The sequence below is a fragment of the Scardinius erythrophthalmus genome (genome assembly GCF_964197995.2).
Source record: "Scardinius erythrophthalmus genome assembly, chromosome: 16".
Taxonomy (NCBI): domain Eukaryota; kingdom Metazoa; phylum Chordata; class Actinopteri; order Cypriniformes; family Leuciscidae; genus Scardinius; species Scardinius erythrophthalmus.
In genome coordinates, this window is record NC_138236.1 from 15,226,319 (window position 1) to 15,247,113 (window position 20,795).

At 36.4% G+C, this 20,795-nt stretch overlaps 2 protein-coding genes across 2 annotated transcripts; both read right to left on the reverse strand.

Annotated features, from left to right (window-relative positions):
- Positions 1–87: 87 nt before the first annotated feature.
- ctss2.1 (cathepsin S, ortholog2, tandem duplicate 1) lies at positions 88–12,239 on the reverse strand. The gene is made up of 16 exons (XM_081388058.1): positions 12,149–12,239; positions 11,304–11,429; positions 10,930–11,052; positions 10,461–10,613; positions 6,167–6,391; positions 5,708–5,873; positions 5,522–5,624; positions 5,273–5,363; positions 3,758–3,835; positions 2,763–2,888; positions 1,970–2,092; positions 1,515–1,667; positions 1,021–1,245; positions 649–814; positions 421–523; positions 88–341 (listed from the first exon to the last, which is right to left on the reverse strand). The coding sequence occupies exons 2-16, from the start codon at positions 11,424–11,426 to the stop codon at positions 242–244; spliced, it is 2,058 nt and encodes a 685-aa protein (XP_081244184.1). The 5' UTR covers positions 11,427–11,429; positions 12,149–12,239; the 3' UTR covers positions 88–241.
- A 3,040-nt stretch (positions 12,240–15,279) lies between these two features.
- Positions 15,280–19,672, reverse strand: LOC308704270 (cathepsin K-like). Its single transcript, XM_081388437.1, has 8 exons — positions 19,360–19,672; positions 18,835–18,972; positions 18,147–18,269; positions 17,483–17,635; positions 16,992–17,210; positions 16,070–16,235; positions 15,874–15,982; positions 15,280–15,771 (listed from the first exon to the last, which is right to left on the reverse strand). Exons 2-8 carry the CDS (start codon positions 18,964–18,966, stop codon positions 15,672–15,674), a joined length of 1,002 nt encoding a protein of 333 aa, XP_081244563.1. The 5' UTR covers positions 18,967–18,972; positions 19,360–19,672; the 3' UTR covers positions 15,280–15,671.
- Between the last annotated feature and the right edge of the window lie 1,123 nt (positions 19,673–20,795).

The window sequence follows — 20,795 nt, forward strand, 5'->3', positions numbered from 1 at the left end:
ACTGAATAAAACCAAGTCATTTGTAAACATATTGAATAGAGTGAAAGCATATTTCCTTTAAAGCTTCAGAAATAGTCAAAGAAAACATTTAAAATTCAATATTTATTTAGTAAAATATTCAGAAGATACATTTGAAATTTAGTTTAAAAGAAAATTACACACATATAACACATTCACTGTTAAGAAATTAGATTATAAAATAGTACATTTCTTATTTTCATGCATTTCAACAGCGTTTTAGTTACATGACCGGATAACAAGGATATAAGGCGATGCCACACATATCGTTCTGGTTTCTGGCCATACGGATGTAGCCACCATCTCCAAATGTGGTACCCCAACTGTTAAAGCAAAAGAAAATAATCAATATCTGCATTTATTCATCTCAGTGGTTTATTTAAAACAGATGTTTGATGTAACCTGTTTTTGACCAGCCAATAGTCTTGTCCAGCATCCACACCGTATCCCACAACCAACACTCCATGGTTTACTTTTTGGGTGCAGGATGGATCATTGTAAACTCCTGTGTGAGATAACGTTATACTAGTTGCCAAGAAAAATAACAATTATTTTGACCTTCAGTTTACAACCTGAAAACCTTAATCTGGCAATCGGTCTGATTGAAATGTGTAGAGAAGAAATACTCACCACTGCGGTAGAATGTAAACTTAGGACGGGTGGCATCAATGGCCACTGCAATGGGCCCGATGTTGGCAACAGCCTCCTTCAAGGCTTCTTCATCTCCCTCACTGACAAAATAGTAGTTGGTGCAGTTTGCTGCACGCTGGGATGGATTGTATCTGCACTGCCCTTGCTGTAGGACACATTAATTTATTACATTATACTCATAATGATAATGTATTGCAGCTTCTTAAAAATATGACAAACACTGACAAATCCAGCCATTGAGGCCAAACTTAGTGGTAACAGTTCCTGTCACTTCTGATATGGAAAGATTCTTCCTTGTTTCTGAAATAATCACTTGTTTCTTCTTCACTTGGACCCACACACACAACTTACCACTGCTTCATATGGGTAAGATGATTCTGAGTCTATTCCGCCATTATCAATGACATACTGGAAGGCATGGTCCATAAAACCGCCACCGCAGCCCTTGTTCCCATATTTGGAGGAACAGTCCACCAGGTTCTGAGGACTGAGGTCGACCAGCTTCCCTGTGGTCTTCATCAGCTGACCTTCTAGAGCACCAACAGAGTTGAATGCCCAACAAGCACCACATGCACCCTGACAGCAGAGAGAAAAGCATGATAAAACTATTAAAACAGGAAATACACAAAAGAAGAAATAGTTTGCCTCCATGCTACATATAATCCATTCTGGGTTGGATTTTTAGGAAATACTACAATGTGAAACATGACATTTTTTTAAATAGCTTCAAAAGAGACAAAAAATAGCTGTCCAACCAAATAAAAAGCTATGCAGACACAAATCTAAATGACCAAACATCAGATTGTATTCTCTTAAACGGTATAATACGTAATACGGTATAATACCTGCATTTTCACACTGGTGACATATCCCTTCTCTCTCCAGTCCAGAGAGTCTGGGATAGGAGCCCCAGAAGAGCCCACGAATTCTGCCGTTTGCCTCTTAAAGCCAGGAGGAACACGAGTCGTGGCTAATGTTTGCAGGATTTCCTCCATTGTCTGTGATTCAACATGACAAACAGAGAAGTGTGAGTTTCAGATTATGAAACTGTCACTTGCTTCGCAGGGCATCTAATATAACCTATGCAGCTATCACCCAGGTGGATGCTGCACATTGGTGGTGGTTGAGGAGATTCCCCACTTTGAGTACCCAGAAAAGCGTCATATAAATGTAACACATTATTTTTGTTATAATGCCTAACTTTATGGCTGTATAATCTAGGAGTTTTATTTCTGACAAAAATCATGGACAAAGAAACACAGAGGAAATGCAAAAAGGGACATTGGACTCGTGTTCTCACCATGTCACCCATGTGGTTCATGGCCAGGTCATATGAATGCATGCCCATGGAGGCCTCCAGGTTATGAAGGGTGATAATTTCAAGGTTTTTCTCCCACAACTCCCTCCTGCCCAGTTCCTCGACCTGCCAACATAAACAAAAGGCAATTCAAAAATTTAATACAGCAATATATGAAACATCACTGGTCAAACTATTTAAGTCTCACATGAATACAAATTAATTATTTAGCAAATGCGAGCTTGGACCACAAAACCAGTCACATGGGTAATTTTTTTTTTAAAATTGAGGTTTATACATTGCATAAATAAGCTTTCCATTGATGTATGGTTTGTTAGGTTAGGATAGGAGATACAACTATTTGAAAATCTGGAATCTGAGGGTGCAAAAAAATCAAAACATTGAGAAAATCGCCTTTAAAGTTGTCCATTTATGTTCGTGATTGTGCTGCATTCACTCACAAAAATAAATGTTTTATATATTTATGGTAGGAAATGTACAAAATATCTTCATGGAACATGATCTTTACTTAATATCCTAATAATTTTTGACATAAAAGAAAAATCGATAATTTTGACCCATACAATGTACTGTTGGCTATTGCCACAAATACACCCGTGCGACTTGTGACTGATTTTGTGATTCAGGGTCACAGATAAGCCCATGAAACAAGCTTTACCAGTTTGATGAGTATCAAGGAAGAGTTTGTATTCCTCACTGAACACGTGATAAACAAATTATGATTCTAGCAGTGTGTAAAAGATCAGCTTTGGGATCATCTGACAAATATTGTCACCTCAGTGGAGTAAAACTTGTCATGCGTCTTCTTCCACAACTCCCAGTGCTGGTCGAAATTCGAGTTGAAATGGGCCAGTGCTGCGCTACAACACACGGCAAACAGCAAGCTCCCGAACATCATGCCCTGACAAGAGCAAAACGGTCCATGAAAGTTAATACTGTATATGCTCACACATCAACCATAGTATGAAGAGATTATTTTATGAAGGAGAATTTGTATATATATATATATATATATATATACTGGATGTATATATATACTGGATGTATATATATATATATATATATATATATATATATGTGTGTGTGTGTATATATATATATATATATATATATATATATATATATATATATATATATATATATTCTTTTGATCTTTCTATTCATCAAATAATTCTGAAAACAAACTGTCAACATTGATAATAATAATTTCTTGAGCAGCAAATCAGCATATTAGAATGATCTGTAAAGGATCATGTGACACTGAAGTAATGTGAGTAATGTCTGCTGAAAATTCAGCTTTGCGCCACCGGAATAAATTACATTTTAAAACATAGTACAATAGAAAAAAGTATTTAAAAAAAGAAAGAAAAAAGTCTCATTTTAATAATATTTTACAGTATTACATTTTTTTCAGTATTTTTTTTTTATCACATAAATGCAGTATTGGTGATCATATAAGTTTTCTTTTTAAAACATTAACAAATCTTACTGACCCCAAACTTTTGAACGGTAGTATTTAGTTATAGCCTATAGATATATACACATATCTATGGAGTGAAACACACCGTCATCCTGATTTTTCTAAAGGAATCAAATCCAGACAGCGTCATTTTAACTCTTATTAAACCAGCCAATTCCTTAAAACTGAAAGAGAAACCTTTTAAAGGGGGAAATCATCAAAGAAGATACATGATAAAAAGAAGAAACATACATATTCAAAAAGATACATGAAAGTGAACAAGAAATGAACTCAAATGTGTCTCGTCTCACCTGTGCACTCTCGATAAGCAACACTTCTTCGACGTCTGTAGAGGAAGTGATAATGAATTGGAGTTCCTGGTTACTTTGCTTTTATTTTGTGCCATCACGTGCTAATCTCTGCCTATCGTCATATGGCAGTCTTACTTTTTGCTTAGCTTTCTTACATGAGTAAAAAACGATTTAATTAAAAGGAATGAATTATTTTGTTGTTGCATCACCACATAGGCTACATATATTTTTGGCATCTTGGGATCCACTTATTAATGGTTCAGAAGATAAGCCAAATGAAAAGGTAGTTTGAAAGAGTTTTTTAACTAATCTAAAATCTCATTAACTGATGTCTAGTAAAGCCAAGCTTTTCTTTAAAATTTTTGACTTCGGCCATTTCATTTTTATAAAATGATAGATAAATGGTCTTGCATATTTGTTTCTGAATAACATAGGAAATTACACATCAATTAGTGATGTAAACTAATAACATCGCTAGTAAAACTTAGCAATACATGGACACGACACGACAGTTCCTGAACAGCCACAAGCTAATGTACGTAAAATACCCCCATCTAGTGGTGAACTCAGTATTAGCATCGAGTATATTCCAAATACTTTTACAGTAAAACAATTGTCCATTTTGAATTCATGGTGACTTCAATGAGACATGCTAATGGGTAAGTTGCACACTTTAATCTTATGACTTGGGCGTTTAAAACAATAATTAGCAGTAGATCTCTGGATCAAAGTGTGCAACTTACCCAGGTCTCATTAAAGTCACCACGAAATCAAAATGGACAATTTTAGTTTATGCAACATTTAATTATTTATCAATGATTTATCTGTGTTCATCTGTTTTATTATTCATGTGGACCCTCATAACATTTAATCAAAACAACATCGCCTCCCTCCTGCAGCGACATTTCATGTCTTCACTGATGACACATTTACTGGTGTCACAAAAAAAAAAAAAAAAAAATGTATTTGCAAATATTTCCATTAAGCTTTTTTCCACCCCAAACAGCAACTTTCTAAATGCCACTTTATTTGTGAAGTAAAAATTTTCCAGCAAGTAGTAGATTCATCGTTTTGGACTGCTTTGAATTGGAGCACACGAGTGCAGAATGACACATAACGTGCCTCGTCCTACCCGCATCACGGTGAGGAGCTTCAGAGAAACCCTTTAATACCTCATGTGAAACTGTTGTGATGTTCCACTGACCATTTGTAAACATACTGAATTGAGTGAAAGTATATTTCCTTTTAAAACTTTACAAGCCAGAAAACACATTAAAATTCTATATTTATTTTATAAAAGATAATACATTTGTATCTTAAAAAAAAAAGACAGTGGGAAAAAGTTAAAAAAAAAAACACAACACACATTTACATTCAAGAAATTAGACTATAAAACAGTAAATATCTTATTTTGATACGTTCACACACATTTACATTCAAGAAATTAGACAATAAAACAGTAAATATCTTATTTTGATACATTCACACATTTCAACAAGGTTTCAGTTAGACAACCGGGAAGCAGGCGTATGAGGCGATGCCACACATGTTGTTCTGGTTTCTGGCTATACGGATGTAGCCACCATCTCCAAATGTGGTACCCCAACTGTTAAAGAAAACAATCAATATCTGCATTTAATAATTTCAATGTTTTGACAGAGAATGTCTGCCTTTACAAAAATGTCTTTCTCATGAGTGGGTACATTTCCAGAACCAGACCATGGCATTTATGATCACAAAACTTCACAATGATTCTGATTGTACCTGTTTTTGACCAGCCAATAGTCCTTCCCAGCAGTCGAACCGTATCCCACAGCCAGCACTGCATGGTTTACTTTTTTGGTACAGGTTGGGTCATTGTAAACTCCTGTGGAGAGATGCGAGATAATGTCACAGCCCTAACAACAAGAATTATATCTGTTTTAAAGGTAAAGAGAAAGAAATACTCACCACTGCGGTACAGTATAAACTGAGGACGGGTGGCATCAATGGCCACTGAAATAGGTCCGACACTGGCCAAAGCCTCCTTCAAGGCCTCTTCATCTCCCTGACGGACGAAATAGTACTTGGTGCAGTTTGCTGCATGCTGGGATGGATTGTATCTGCACTGCCTTTGCTGTAGGACACATTTATTTATTACATCACACATTAGACCTATAATGACAATGCATTACAATATTGCAGTTTTTTTTTTTTAAAACACATACTCCATCAAACTCTGACAAATGTAAATCCAGCAATGTAGAGACCGGTCTGTAAATGTATGGATAAAAATCAGAATCCTGTCAATTCAAATATGCAACCAAATATTTGTGTGCTTAAAGTTTCTTTAAGTGTAATTATTAGATGACAATTTAATTATTAGATGTAAATGTTTCTTCTTCACTTGGACCCACACAAACAACTTACCACTGCTTCATATGGGTACGATGAATCTGAGTCTATTCCGCCATTTTCAATGACGTACTGGAAAGCAGCACTCATAAATCCGCCACTGCAGCCCTTGTTGCCATATTTGGAGGAACAGTCCACCAGGTTCTGAGGACTGAGGTCGACCAGCTTCCCTGTGGTCTTCATCAGCTGACCTTCAAGAGCCCCAACAGAGCTGAACGCCCAACAAGAGCCACAAGCACCCTGACAGCAGAGAGAAAAGCATGATAAAACTACTAAAACAGGAAACACAAACTTTTGGATTACAAAGGCTTATGAAGCAGCAGAAACATCGTTCTGACAATGCGGTTGTTGGTTGCTGATTTTTGAATTTCCAACTCACTGTAGGAGGAAGTTACAAAAAAAGGGGAAATAACATTCCCTCAGACACTGGCAGGACAATAAGAAAAACAAAGGAAGTGAAACTTTTTTTTTTTAGAATGTATGTGACAGTCTCTGACAGAGAATGGGGCCAATTCATTTGACATCATGAGAGCAATAACTAAACCACAATCAATGTCTCATGCATTTTCCCAGGGTTGTGTACCGAAACCCGGTGCCAACATGGAACCGGTATGTAAGTAACCCGTATGTAATCGGGCCGAATCAAAAACGAATATTTGGTGCCACTTAAATGCCAGAGCGGTCGATTGAAATATTTGCCCTCTGGTTCTCCAAAACGGACGCAAGAAGCATCATCACCGCATGTGATCGCTAGTTAATCCTTTGAGCGTACGATCCATCACACCGATGTGATTAGAACGTTCAGATCGCGTGATCATCAACTGTTAAATTCAAATGTGCTTTCGTGAGGTGGCGCTCAGCGCTGTCATACATCACAACTATTCAGTGTCTTCAACCACATAAGATTTATTTTAGGTTTCAGACATTTAAATACACACAAGTACTAGCAAAACAACACATTTTATAGTTTGTAAAATACACACTGATGTCTATGGAACAATCCTTTCCATTATAAATTGATTAGATACACATTGTGTAGATAACAAAAAATTACTCTATTCTTCTCACACTTCACTAGCCACTTACTTTCATGCATTTGGGAGAAGTGGATGAAACGACATGTTGTAAATCTGATAGATGCAATTCTCTGAACTTCAACTAACATGGTGCCAATCGTGCGTTATAGATCAACTACCATGAATCATGATCATTATAAAGGTTTCTTAAATGACAAAACACATTCACTTACATGTATTTAAGAATAAAAAAATAGCAGCCAAGGACTGACTGACATGTAACGCAACCAATCACAGTTCGTTTTATTCCGCGTCATGTTTAGTGTGAAAATGTAAAGTCGATGCTCCTAAAATAACAGACCGGCGTACATCTAATAAATTAATCATTCAAGAACATTGTGCAAGTTAACTGCAACAATAGAGCCGCGAACTTCAAATACTTTTGAAAATCCAGCATTCAGTTGATTTGACCTTATCAGTGCTTATTGTCACATTTGTAAACATGACGGGTTGTTCTTCCACAAGGGGTTTCAGGTCACAAAATAATGCTCACCTTGAGCAGGACATGCAAAAACGTTATTTAGTGTTACATTATTGTAGTTGGGTTAGGTGGCTTAGGTTATGTAAATTTGTTGTTTTGTATTTAGGCTACTTATATTTATATATTTAAGTATACTTTAAAATTGTAATATATTGTTCAATTTTAAGAATCTTTTATTCTATTTTTTTTTTCAATAAAAAAGCCGCTTTAATGTCATTTACTATAGTTTTAAGGCTCTTTTATGTTTTTTGAAAATGACCTTTCATGTAGTGTCTAAGATAGCTCTAAGTGAATGAAAACATCCTGCAAAGTTTTAAATCTGAAAGTGAAATTAAATTAAACGATATCATTTTTTCAAACGAGTCATAAGCCGTTGTGACATCAAGACGAAACATTAGCATATTGCCCGCCCAATTTTTGCACGCAGACACCAGGGAAAACTTGAACCTCAAACCAGCAGCTGATTCCTGTGGATACTGGATAGCATCATGTTGAGAATACACTCTGCTCTATAAAGTGAAGGTAAAGCCAGTTTTTTTTTTTTTCACTGCCCAAGGATGAGCATGTGAAGAATCGGTGGTTAAAATTCATCTTTACCACGATTCCACAGCAGTATAATCATACCCGTCAACATTTGGGTACCAAAATACGGGAGGCCTGGGGGGGTTTCAGTTCAACCACATGCGGTTTCATGTCATCTATACATTACACACCCCATCGCCAAATCATAGAAAAATTCAGTTAGGACAGTTGTATTCATCTTAACAATACACAACAAATCAATGTACAGAAAAACAGATTTCTAAAATAAGGTATTGGCCACAAATCTATGAGTAGGCTTTGCAAAACTGAACAGGTGATGTTGTGTATTATTATTCAGTTACTGTAAGAAACTGTTCCAGCGGGTGGAGTTTACTTGTACTGAATATTTCACCTGTGTATACTCCATTAACTGGAACAGATTTTCACTAGAACTGAGTATTACATCTAAATGTTGTTATGTAATCAGTCAGCATATTGTTGTGTAACTTTACCTATTGAAACAGTATTTCACAAATTTTTCACAGGAACTGAATATTACAAACAACTATTGCAAAAGAACGATTTACACAACAACGATTGCGAAAGCGTGCACAGATTATGAATTTGTTCACGGTTACCGCTGTACGTAGTTTTTTTGTTTGTTTTTACTGTATAGTTCTATTTTGTTAATAAATTTTGCATTCTGTTTTGGCTTTCTCGTGTCCCTATTTTTGTTGTGTCCCTTTTGAGCCACGGGGCGAAATGGGTACAGATTGAAAAACCAAAGCAACTGTACGGTTTACAAATCTAAGCACAGCTGAGACTTTTTCTCTGGTACTTTTGGTGTAGGATATTCATTTCCGTCAAGGTCAGACTGTGATGTCAAATGTATTCTCAGGAATGAGTGATGCGCTTTCCGCTTTTAAAGTAAAAAAAAAACAAAAACAAGTAGCCTAAGATATGGCTTGAATGGTTTAAAAGCATTAGCAAGAATAAAAGCGCATCATATAATGTAACGCCATGCAGCCAAAGGATGACAGAGAGGCGGTATTAACATTAAGTGACATGGCATCTGACGCACAGAAGCCAATGGCACTTCACTATGCGCATTGGCACATCCGGTCTTCATTGGCATGTGCCAGTGGATAGTGGCATGTGTCAATAAAAAATTGTGACACGTGCCATTGGATAGTTAGCCTGACTACGTCAGACTTCTTACTTCCGCTCAATTTCATTTCGCTTCTGTACTCAGTCTGATACAGCGTAATAGCTTTCCGTTTGCCTCCGGCCTGAAAACAGCCGGCCAATCAACGAACAGAGGGCGGGCTGAGAGCCGTGACGTAGACACTGATTGTACCGTGGATGCGTAGATTTACTTCACATAATCTGCAAAAGTCGCGCACAGCCATGTTCACTCCGGTATTTCGCTCGATGGTTTTGTTTTCGCATCATACATGCGTTTACAGTGGAAGTTAGATGCGGCTGAGCATGCGCATAACACACGCCATAACCAAACGTTATGTGATTGGCTTACGGGTAACCAATGATTTTAAACTTCAGACAAGCGCCCCCCCCCCCCCATATTTCGTTTTTAAATAAATGCTGTTTTCTTTTGACATTTTTATTCAAAGAATCATGAAAAAAATGTATCACAGTTTCCAAAATATTAAGCAGCAAACCGTTTTCATATTTCTGAAGGATCATGTGACACTGAAGTAATGATTTTGAAAATTCAGCTTTGACATCACAGGAATAAATTACATTTTGAAATGTATTCAAATAAGATTTTAAATTGTAATTCTATTTCACAATATTACAAGTTTTACTGTATTTTTTATTTTAAAAAATTAGGTTTGGTGAGCATGAGCGCTTTATAAAACATTTTTTGTTCCTTTGTGCTTTTTTGTTCTTTTGTGCACTGGCTAAGGAGAATGAGTCAAACTGAAAAAATAAAACCAAAATTTTCTGAGGTAATGTGTTATGTAATCTTGTTAAAATGGATTTCATAAAATTGGTATCAAAAAAAGTATCGTTAGGAACCGGTATCGAAACTGAGGTATCGAAAATGGCACCGGATCGAAAGATTTTGAACAATACCCAGCCCTAAGTCAGTCCAGAAGCTATATAAACTGTCTTCATGCTACATAATAAATTTATATAGATGAATAGCAAAACGAAGCAAAGCAAATTGAGCAGAGATCATACAATCAAATATCTAGTACATTAATACCTGCATTTTCACACTGGAGACATATCCCTTCTCTCTCCAGTCAAGAGAGTCTGGGATAGGAGCCCCAGAAGAGCCCACGAATTCTGCCGTTTGCCTCTTAAAGCCAGGAGGGACACGAGTCGTGGCTAATGTTTGGAGGATCTCCTCTGTTGTCTGTGAATCAATGACACAAAATAGAAATATTTGAACAGGAAGAAGTTACACTATAGCTGTACAATCGAGTAAGGAAAACAGAAGAAATAAAGTTGATCTGTGAACAAATCTTAAATCTCTCATTAGCTTCATGCTAGATAAATAAAGCAGTATCACATGCCAGGAGAGAATTTTTTTTCTCTTGTGAAAACTGTTAGATGTGCGCACGCTTTTTCCTCTCTCTTTCTCTCTCACACACACACACACACACACACACACACACACACACACACACACACACACACACACACACACACACACACACACACACACACACCATGTCACCCATGTGGTTCATGGTCAGGTCATATGAATGCATGCCCATGGAGGCCTCCAGGTTATGAAGGGTGATAATTTCAAGGTTTTTCTCCCACAACTCCCTCCTGCCCAGTTCCTCGACCTGCAACACATATTACAGGGATCACACATACCGTCACTGCATTTATTACAAATATCCTTTGTTAATACATCAATTTCAATATATTTACATAAATGTATGGATACCATCGCCATAATTTTAAGCTGATCGTGAAATTATTAGTCTCACAAGAACACCCCGATAACCATTATGAAAATAAAGCTGCAAGTATTGTAAATGAAAGATCAGCTGTGGGATCATCAGATGGATGCTTCTGAAACTCATGTTCTCACCTCGGTTGAGTAAAACTTGCCATGCGTCTTCTTCCACAACTCCCAGTGCTGGTCTAGATTTGAGTTGAAATGGGCCAGTGCTGCGCTACAACACACGGCAAACAGCAAGCTCCCGAACATCATGGCCTGACAAGAGCAAAACGGTCCATGAAAGTTACTGGCATGCATTAAAACATCAATATCTTTTCTGTTAATATACTCTCATTGAATTATGTTGACACATGACCTAAATGTTCAACCACAGTCAGAAGTGATCAGTTCAGTGAAGCAGACTTCTGAAAGTCTTGTTTATTTGTTTTAAATGTTCATATCCAAGAGAAATGCTGTCATCTTGATTTTAGGACGGAAGGAAACAAATAAAGTAGCAGAGGTGGACCAAAGTTAAAGAAAAATAAATGGAAAATAATACTAAAAAACGTTTTAACCAGTTAGATTAGGGAGGCAAAAAAGGCAATTTTACAAGTTAACCACATAACGGAGAAAGAGAACACAGTACCAGGAAGAATGTATGAGGAAGAAACGGAAATTAAACTAAGATGGGGGTTTGATCGACTTCAGCTGGTCCTTCATTCAACAACATATTTAAATCTAATTTAATCAGGTATTTTTTTTTAGCGTTTTACCTTAAAACGCAGTTACTACAGACGACCAATAAAACACTGACAACATTTCAAATATTTGAGGAAAAGCGCCCATAAAACCACAGTCACCACCTTGATTAAAACCGAAAGAGAAACATTTTGAGAGAAACCCAAAATGCTACAAACACTATAGGGTACGACTTTTATCAAAAAGATACGACGTGAAAGTGAAAAAGAAATTAAATGAGATGTGCCTCGTCTCACCTGTACAATCCCGTTAAGCTACACTTCTTGTCGTTTTGTCGAGGAGTCGATGAGCGTCTGTAATTTCCTGGTTCCTTTGCTTTTATTTTGGTCCATCACGTGCTAATCTATGCTTATTGTCATTTTGGCACAGTTGTCTTTTTTGCTGCCCTGTTACATGTTAGATGTTACATGTAGAGAAAAAAAAAGATAATTTAATGGGTAAAAAAATTATTAGCCTAATAAATAAACATAATCGCGAACGTTGGATTAATACAACGTATGCTTATAGTTAAAACAACTATTCCTTATTTTAAAAAATATATATTTTTTAATTAGGCTATTTATTAATCCTTATTTAAGTTAATTATATAATATATAAAATAAACATACTTTTAATAAATATTAAACTAATTAGATATAGATTAAAGGGATAGTTCACTTTGAAATTAAATTTTGGTATGTTTTAGCTTACCTCAAGTGCATCCAAGATGTAGGTGTCTTTTTTTTCCGCAGTAGTTTCAATTTTGATATTTTTAGGTCAAACCGTTCTTGTCTGTCAGTCGTATAATGCAGGTCTATGGTCACTGTCTCAAAGAGCATAAAAAAATTCCCCATCTTCCAAATTAAACAATTCCCCATCGTAAGTACACATTGATGGCCTAAGACACGAAACGAGCGGTTTGTGTGAGAAAACGAACAGTATTTATATCATTTTTACCTCTTATACACAGCCACGTCCAAGTGATCTGAGGGCGCGCGTGCATCCTGGTGTGTGACGTGTACGCAGACTGGTGCATAGATATATACACTAGATGTCGCCTTGTCTACGGCAGTTCATTGGAAGGAATGTCTTTAAGGCGACATCTAGTGTATATATCTATGCACCAGTCTGCGTACACGTCACACACCAGGATGCACGCGCGCCCTCAGATCACTTGGACGTGGCTGTGTATAAGAGGTAAAAACGATATAAATACTGTTCGTTTTCTCACACAAACCGCTCGTTTCGTGTCTTAGGCCATCAATGTGTACTTACGATGGGGAATTGTTTAATTTGGAAGATGGGGAATTTTTTTATGCTCTTTGAGACAGTGACCATAGACATGCATTATACGACTGACAGACAAGAACGGTTTGACCTAAAAATATCAAAATTGAAACTACTGTGGAAAAAAAGACACCTACATCTTGGATGCCCTTGAGGTAAGCTAAAACATACCAAAATTTAATTTCAAAGTGAACTATCCCTTTAATGGTGTCTTATGCAGTAGGCTAACCTAAAAATGTGTCTGATGTGCTTTATTTGATTATAGTTTGATAGGGGTTTTCCAACAGCAAACACCTTTTACTCTGAAACTGTTAAGGAAATACCAGCAGTTTACAGCTGAGCTGCTTAGATACATGTAATCTACGTTGAGTAGAAGAAATAGCCTACACGTTGCCATCGGTATCAAAATGTTGTCTAGGTAGGCAGCTAGAGACAAGAAGGTTTTTATTCTATTTTCTCATGTCGTGTTTGTGTCGCCATCTAGCGAAATTAGTATTAAACACCGGAAGAAGTAGGTCTACTCGAGTGTCTTCACTTGATGCACAGTAGCTATTTTTGTTTCCGACAAGATATAGAACACTTGATAACAACGTGGTAGTTGAGGCCTAAAGCCATAATTAGCATGTATTACTAATATATGAACGTACACTGGAAACAGGAAGACAGCCAGAGGAAATCATGTGGTTAAAAACACCATCATTTGAGCACACAAGCATGACATAAACACCTGTTTGGCTTGTTTCAGAGAATGCAGACTATTGGGTTCTAGAAGAACATGTTTTCTAACCATTGCCCAAATGCTAAAAATCCACATAACCACTATAGGTACAGGAACAATGAGAACTATTTTTTTTTCCTTTCATGATGCATTTGCTGATCACTTACAAAATGAGTCATCATCATGATTCAACAAATATTTGTGCTGAACTGGTGCTGATTTTGATGGAATGAAAATAATCACATTTAAAATGATTAAATGTGTGTTGCTAAGGGGTGCTTTAACATTAATTGAACTTACAATCCAAGCTGAGAGATAATTAGTATTTGTCTCTCAGAAAAGATAATTTAGTATATTGTTATGGTGTTTTCAGAACATTTATCAGCTCAGGTCACATTTATCTGTGGCCTGTGGTTATATTTGAGAACAAAAGCTTTATGGAACATTGTGAAATTTTCTCTGAACAATCATGACGGAAGATTTCAGTCATCCAGAAAGTAGGCTAGCCTTAGTTTGCAGAATTGTGGTGTGCATTCACCCTTTTCAATTTCATGCCATGCAAAACTTCCTGAAATAAATTATTAAATGAAAATATATCCATTAATGCCTCTGACAGACAGAGCCCTCGAGCTAAGAATCATATAGAGGTCTGGAACTTGAAAATGTGGCACTGCAAATTGTATCTATAGAAACTGAACTTAAATGTGATTGATTCACTTTTAGCAAATGTGAAATAAAATAATTTTTTTAAATATAATTTATCCCTCTTTAGCACTATATAGTGGCATGTATTACTATGTATGTATATTATGTATTACTGAAGTTCTGATGTTGTATTCTTTGTTTTCAGGTTGAGTTTTTAAATAGTCAAAGTTCAAAGATTTTAAGATTACTAAATGTGAACACAAAAGGGGAAAGCTGGGTCATTCATGTGACGAGGAAGTGGTTCAGTTATGGTCATATGATTTCTTACTACAGAACATAACTGTCATCATTTTTGTTTAAACAGCATAGGATAGTTTAGCTCTTGATTCTACTGTCTTTGATTTCTTTTCTTGGCTTCTCTTGGTTTCGACTTCCACAAATAAATTCTCTGATGCTTTCTCTTCCACCTCAGCAAATCTAAAACTAAGTCTTCATAAACACAGGAACGTCTTACGGTTACCATGGTTTATAGAAACGTTCTCAGAATTCAAAATAAAGGGGTTGGCACTGATGTTTTATTCTCTGAATTTTAATTTACATAATGTTTCATGTACAGAGAGAGGTGTGGTATTGACTTGAATTTATTAAAATGTTAGTAGTGTGACCTTTTTTACATTAGAATTTTACATTAGAAAATGATCATTTTGAGGTAAACAGTAAGATACCTTCACCCAAGTATGATGTACTCAAAATTAACAGTTTTATTTAATATGGTAATAAAAAGCCCTTGGTAATTTATATAATCAAAATATAAAACAGAGATCTCAGATCCCACCAGGGGAGTAAGAAAAAAAAAACACATAGGAGACTGAATAACACAATATCAAAACTTCCCTTTTGAATTTCAAATATTGCACAAAACAGTTTCGACTGCATGGGATTAAAAACAAGACATCTAAGACACAAGAGAAAAAATACACAAACTTGTGGTATTAAAATGAATTGCTTCTTTTAGAGAGTGTTTCCCAATCATTATTATATGTTGGAGCACATTGATAGTGATAATGAGTCCCTTTTATTGGTCAGCAGCAGACAAGTTCGGTCCCTTGTGAGCTCCCTGCTTCCAGCTCTCACATGACTGGGTAACTGGCAAGGCTGGCAATACCACATGCATTGTTCCGGTTACGAGCCATCAGGACATACCCCTTCTTTCCCCAGTCTTCACCCCAACTTCAGAAGCAGAAAAAAAAACACAGATGGATTAGGAGAAGACGCTAAAAGCACATTTATTTATTTTTAAACAACAATTTATTTTGAATAGATTTTCCTCACCTGTTCTTCACAATCCAGTACTTTTTGCCTTTCGGTGTGACTCCGTAACCAACAGCTAGCACTGCATGGTTGACATCATCCTTGTTGCAGTTGGGATCATAGTACACACCTAGAAATGGACATAATAAAGGTCAAGCCTTCTTAGTAACCTTTATTTGAACACAAATCAGACAATATAGATGTAGATGTTAATTACCGCTTTTGTAGTAAAGGAAGGTGGACTGCATGGCATCTATACCCACTGCCACAGGTCCCACCTTTGCCACAGCAGCAGTCAGTGCTCTCTCATTACCCTGAGGAATCTCTTTAAACCCTTTACAACTGGCTGCTCTCGCTGAACTGTTGTAGGCACATTGCTGATCCTGCAGGGGGCAGTAGTGAGATAAAAAAAATGAGGACTGTCATCAGGTAAATCATTGGTTGGCTGTGACCTTAATCCAATAATTTAAATAAATCTTTTAAATAAATAAAAATTTGCTTAATTATTTGCCTTCTAAGTCAGTTAGTATAAAGATGTGGTCACATTTACCGTGACTCTGCGAAATTTTGCAGGTGAAATACAGTCATTAAAATAGGAATCAACATGATTGGAAGTTCCACATGAGGGCGAACAAATTCCCAATGCAGATTACGCTCAAGTTGGTTACGTGAATTTGCTGTGCTGACCAACAGAAAGCTGCTTGGTTTAAAAGTGTGTGAACTGTTCACACAGTGCTTTATATGTCGCTACATTCTTAGAACAAAAGGTTCTATACGGAACCTTAAAGGGTTCTTTTAGACACTTCATAGAACTTTTCAGGGTTTCCCATCTTTGGATCATTTTATGGATTTAGCTGTAATTTATTTAATTTTAATTCTTAATTTTAATTGAATTTTATGAATTAAAAATCTCATAAACATAAACTGAAATATCCATTAAATATTCATATCCATATCCATAAAACGTGAAACATAAAGAGGGAAAGTTATTCTGATAAAAAAAAAATTACGAGAGCACATGGATTTAAAAAAAGAACTATGTGCACAGATAAATTATTTATAATAAATACTGCAATATACCATAAAAAAACAAGATTTGTCAATTTTGATTTCATGGTGTCTTTAAGGCTGACTAATACCATTCCAACATAGGGGTAGCCCTCCTCTGAATCAATGCCTTGGTTGTTTGCGACGTATTTGAAAGCATTTGTCATGTATCCTCCACCACAGCCGTCATTTTCAGTCACACAGTCCACCAGGTTCTGAGGACTGAGGTCTACCAGTTGACCTTTGGTCTTCTTCAGCTGACCTTCCAAGGCCCCAACAGAGCTAAAGGCCCAGCATGAGCCGCATGAACCCTGAGGAGAGCAAGAGAAAAACAGCACTTTACTAAGAAGCAGACTAAACTCTACTGATTTAAAACTATAAGCTTAATCGTTTTAACCACTAGATGGCGTCCAAGTACAATGATAACTGTAGTTGGTTTGATATTTAAACAGATGATTATAATGATAACCCTCATTCTGTGGAAAAAAGTTTGAAAGCACATTTCTTACAACCAGGAGTTAATGTGAGGATGATGATTCTCAGAATGAAGAAATATTACTGGAATATTTTGTAATTTCCTCACTTGGTTCTTGACAGAAGTGACATATCCCAGTTTACGGTAGTCAATTGATTTGGGCAACTTCCCCATTGTGTCACCAGGCACGAACGTGTTTGATGAGTCCCGGTCCATGGGCATTTGGAGTCCCATCACATTCTCTGCCACTTCTTCTAATGTCTGCAGAGAGATAAGAATTGGACAAAAAGGATCTCGCTTCTAATTCCTCAAAAACAGTCCTCAAAAACGTTAACAAGTTAGATCTAGTTTCAGTAAACAGGCTTTTAAAATATATATTTTGTTAAAGAAACATTCCTGTTGTCATAATCTTACTTATCTGCAAACAGGTTTAGCAAGTAAGATAACAAAACAGCAAAACAATGTTGAATTTTGACAACTTAATCTTAAACTGGGCAGTTTCACACACATACACATACATACATATATATATAATATACATATACATATACATATATATATATATATATATATATATATATATATATATATATATATATATATATATATATATATGTACTATACGGTTATCCGGACCACACCTGGTTGATGACCTACCCCTAAACCCGCCCCTAAACCTACCCGTCACTGTGTGGTCCGGATAACCGTATAGTTCCTATATATATAGGAAATGTTTCACAGCAGTCAAATATTAGTATACCGATATACTTACCATATCTCCAAAATGGTTCATGCCCAGATCATAGGTATGAATCCCCAGTTCATACTCTTTGTTATGGGCCTCAATAAGCAGCATGTTCTTCTCCCAAATTGTCCGTCGAATAGACTCTTCATCCTGCCCACCATTAATGAAACACACGTGTAAATACTTGACACAAACAATGAGTAATACCGAATAAAATTATTACTGTAAAGCATGTAAAAACAAAGCCCCATCAGAAAGGGACTTAGCCAGTGCATTTCAATCAATGTAGTCATAAAAACAAAAACGATACAAACTAGCTCACCAACCTAATTCAAGTTCCCCTGTGGTGTTTATATGAATATTTGGTGTTTTAAAATACAATAAGAAAAAACACAGTTCGAAATCGCTGGTGTTTCTGTCGTCACAAACAGCTGGTGTGAGTGAGTGGAGGCGGGAGTCGCGGGACAAATTTGCATATTCATACAACCTCATATATTAAATAAGGCAAGGGTGTAGAGTTACATTCAAGCTATTTTAAAGGCATGAAGAATTTTTTTTCCAAGGAAAAAAAATGTAAATATCATTTTGGTGATCAAAGATGAGTTTTAAGGGATAAAATTATTGACTACAGGGGAACTTTAACTCTTTTATCATCCCGAGGAAACAGAATTTGACTTTTTTTTTTTTTTTTTAGTCTTTATAGGATGCTACTCACCAGGCCATTGTACTCCCTCCTATGGGTGATTTTCCAGCTCTCCCATGCTTCATCCAGTGAGAGATTGTCCAGAGTGTGAGCTAGTCCACACCACACCACCAGGAGAATAGGAATTCCACCAAATGTATACATAGTGCCCTGAAAAAACAGACATACAGTAGATGTGTAAACCCACTATATACTATAACATGCTCGTGCAACTTAGTGCGTGTTAACCGTAAACCACATGCAAAAACGAAACCCCCACTGCAACCTATTTAGGTCAGTTTAGAGAAGTAAGGGTTGAGTGGTTATAGGCTATCCGATGAAGAAAATTACTGTCTACATTCACAAATAGCGTTAAAAAGTTTTCATTTTAAAAGTTTCGTGAACAAAAAGAAAGCGAAAGTATAGCAACAAAGCTGCATATACTTCAAATGTTTCGATTTTTTGCCTATTTTACGAATGTTAAATCATATTAACAATGTTAACTCTATTTAAGATTATAGAAAAATAAACTACAGAGTGACGATGAGGAACGGTTACCTGGATGATTTCCAGAAGTTCAGAACAAAAGATAGATGCTGGTTCACAACTGGTTAGTCGACGAGACGACGACCTTTTTATGTGCTGGAGTTTTGAGGAAGTTACTCTTGTTGCGGGAAAGGGGAGAAGTCACGCTGCATCTGGAATCGCTAAAACACCAGCCAAGAGCGATGATGTCAGGTGTCGAGTTACAGTTTTAGGAAAAGTGGGAAGTTGGGAATAGTGTATCCTACCAAGGTCGTGAAAAGGAGATTTAAAATGGAATGAAATTAAAATAAATGTAGGCCTATCTAACACCACCACCACTAACAACAAGATAATATTTTAGAGATCCCTTAATCATTAACTAAACCTTACAGTTGCCAGAAAGATCCATAATTTTACACAAATAAGAAGTTTTACATAGGCCTATTGAATTTTGTGCAGCGTTTCCTAAAGTTTTGGTAATTGGTTATATGTTGACGCAGTTCAACAGTTTTTTTTTCTTTTTGCCATTGATTTTCATTAGCATTTATAGGCTACTTCTGCTGGGCTAGTCATAGGCCTGCCTGCTAACAAAAGAAACAGTCACATCCAGCTTTTCAGGCAATTACATTTCTGTTGGGGATCCTGCAAAAGTATGGATGTGGTGAAGTAATGCACATTTTCTCATCTTAGTTCATAACCTTCTTCAGAAAGTTCATCTTCAGTCATCTCACATTTCCAGTAGGTCAGGATGTTTTTTAGCTGGAAGAAGACATATGACTTCAAACTCAACTGATTTGATGGTATCAATAAATAGCACCTCTTTCTGAGCATCATTCTCATGTGGCCCTGTTAGCTTGTCATGAACACGTCCCCTTGTTAGTCAACAACCTGAGTTCCCTGCACAATGTGTCAGTGTATGAGGTCTACATGAAAACTGACCCATGATGTCCTATAGGCATGCGGTCAGCACTAAGATATAAATGTATGTCGAGGAAAGTCCCATTAGTGTTAGTTGCTCGTGCTATGTGCAGATTACTCACAAACATACAAGCAAATCCATAAATATCACAGGCCAAAAGCATCATAGCCTGCTGACATGGTGACAAGACTAAGCAGACTAAGAACTATTTCAGCTTTTGTATATGGGGAACAAAAAACATGTGCCCGATTTATTCAATCCACTTTAAACACTGACTGGATTAGTTAAGTTTGCACAAATGTTTTGTGTAGTTGCTACTAATTTCAATTCATTGAGCACTACCCAACTACTCAACACTTTTTTTAGTGTAACAAGACTCTCTTCCTGTACCTTTTTCTGCATTTAAGTAGAGTAAGATTAATGTATACTAAAAAGAAACCTTCGGATACTTCTGTGCATCTTGTTAAATGTAATTTCTTTGGTCAAACACTGTTGAATTAATTTGATATTATTACATATTAACAATACCTGGAAGGAAGGATTGACTTTG

Coding starts and splice junctions, on each gene's coding strand:
- ctss2.1 (XM_081388058.1), bottom strand. CDS start 11,426: ATGATGTTCGGGAGCTTGCTGTTTGCCGTGTGTTGTAGCGCAGCACTG. Junction 1,246..1,514: donor TCACCAGTGTGAAAATGCAG/GTATTATACCGT, acceptor CTCTGCTGTCAG/GGTGCATGTGGTGCTTGTTG. Junction 342..420: donor TATTGGCTGGTCAAAAACAG/GTTACATCAAAC, acceptor TTGCTTTAACAG/TTGGGGTACCACATTTGGAG.
- LOC308704270 (XM_081388437.1), bottom strand. CDS start 18,966: ATGTATACATTTGGTGGAATTCCTATTCTCCTGGTGGTGTGGTGTGGA. Junction 16,236..16,991: donor GCTACCCCTATGTTGGAATG/GTATTAGTCAGC, acceptor TGCCCCCTGCAG/GATCAGCAATGTGCCTACAA. Junction 15,983..16,069: donor CTTCCTTTACTACAAAAGCG/GTAATTAACATC, acceptor GTCCATTTCTAG/GTGTGTACTATGATCCCAAC.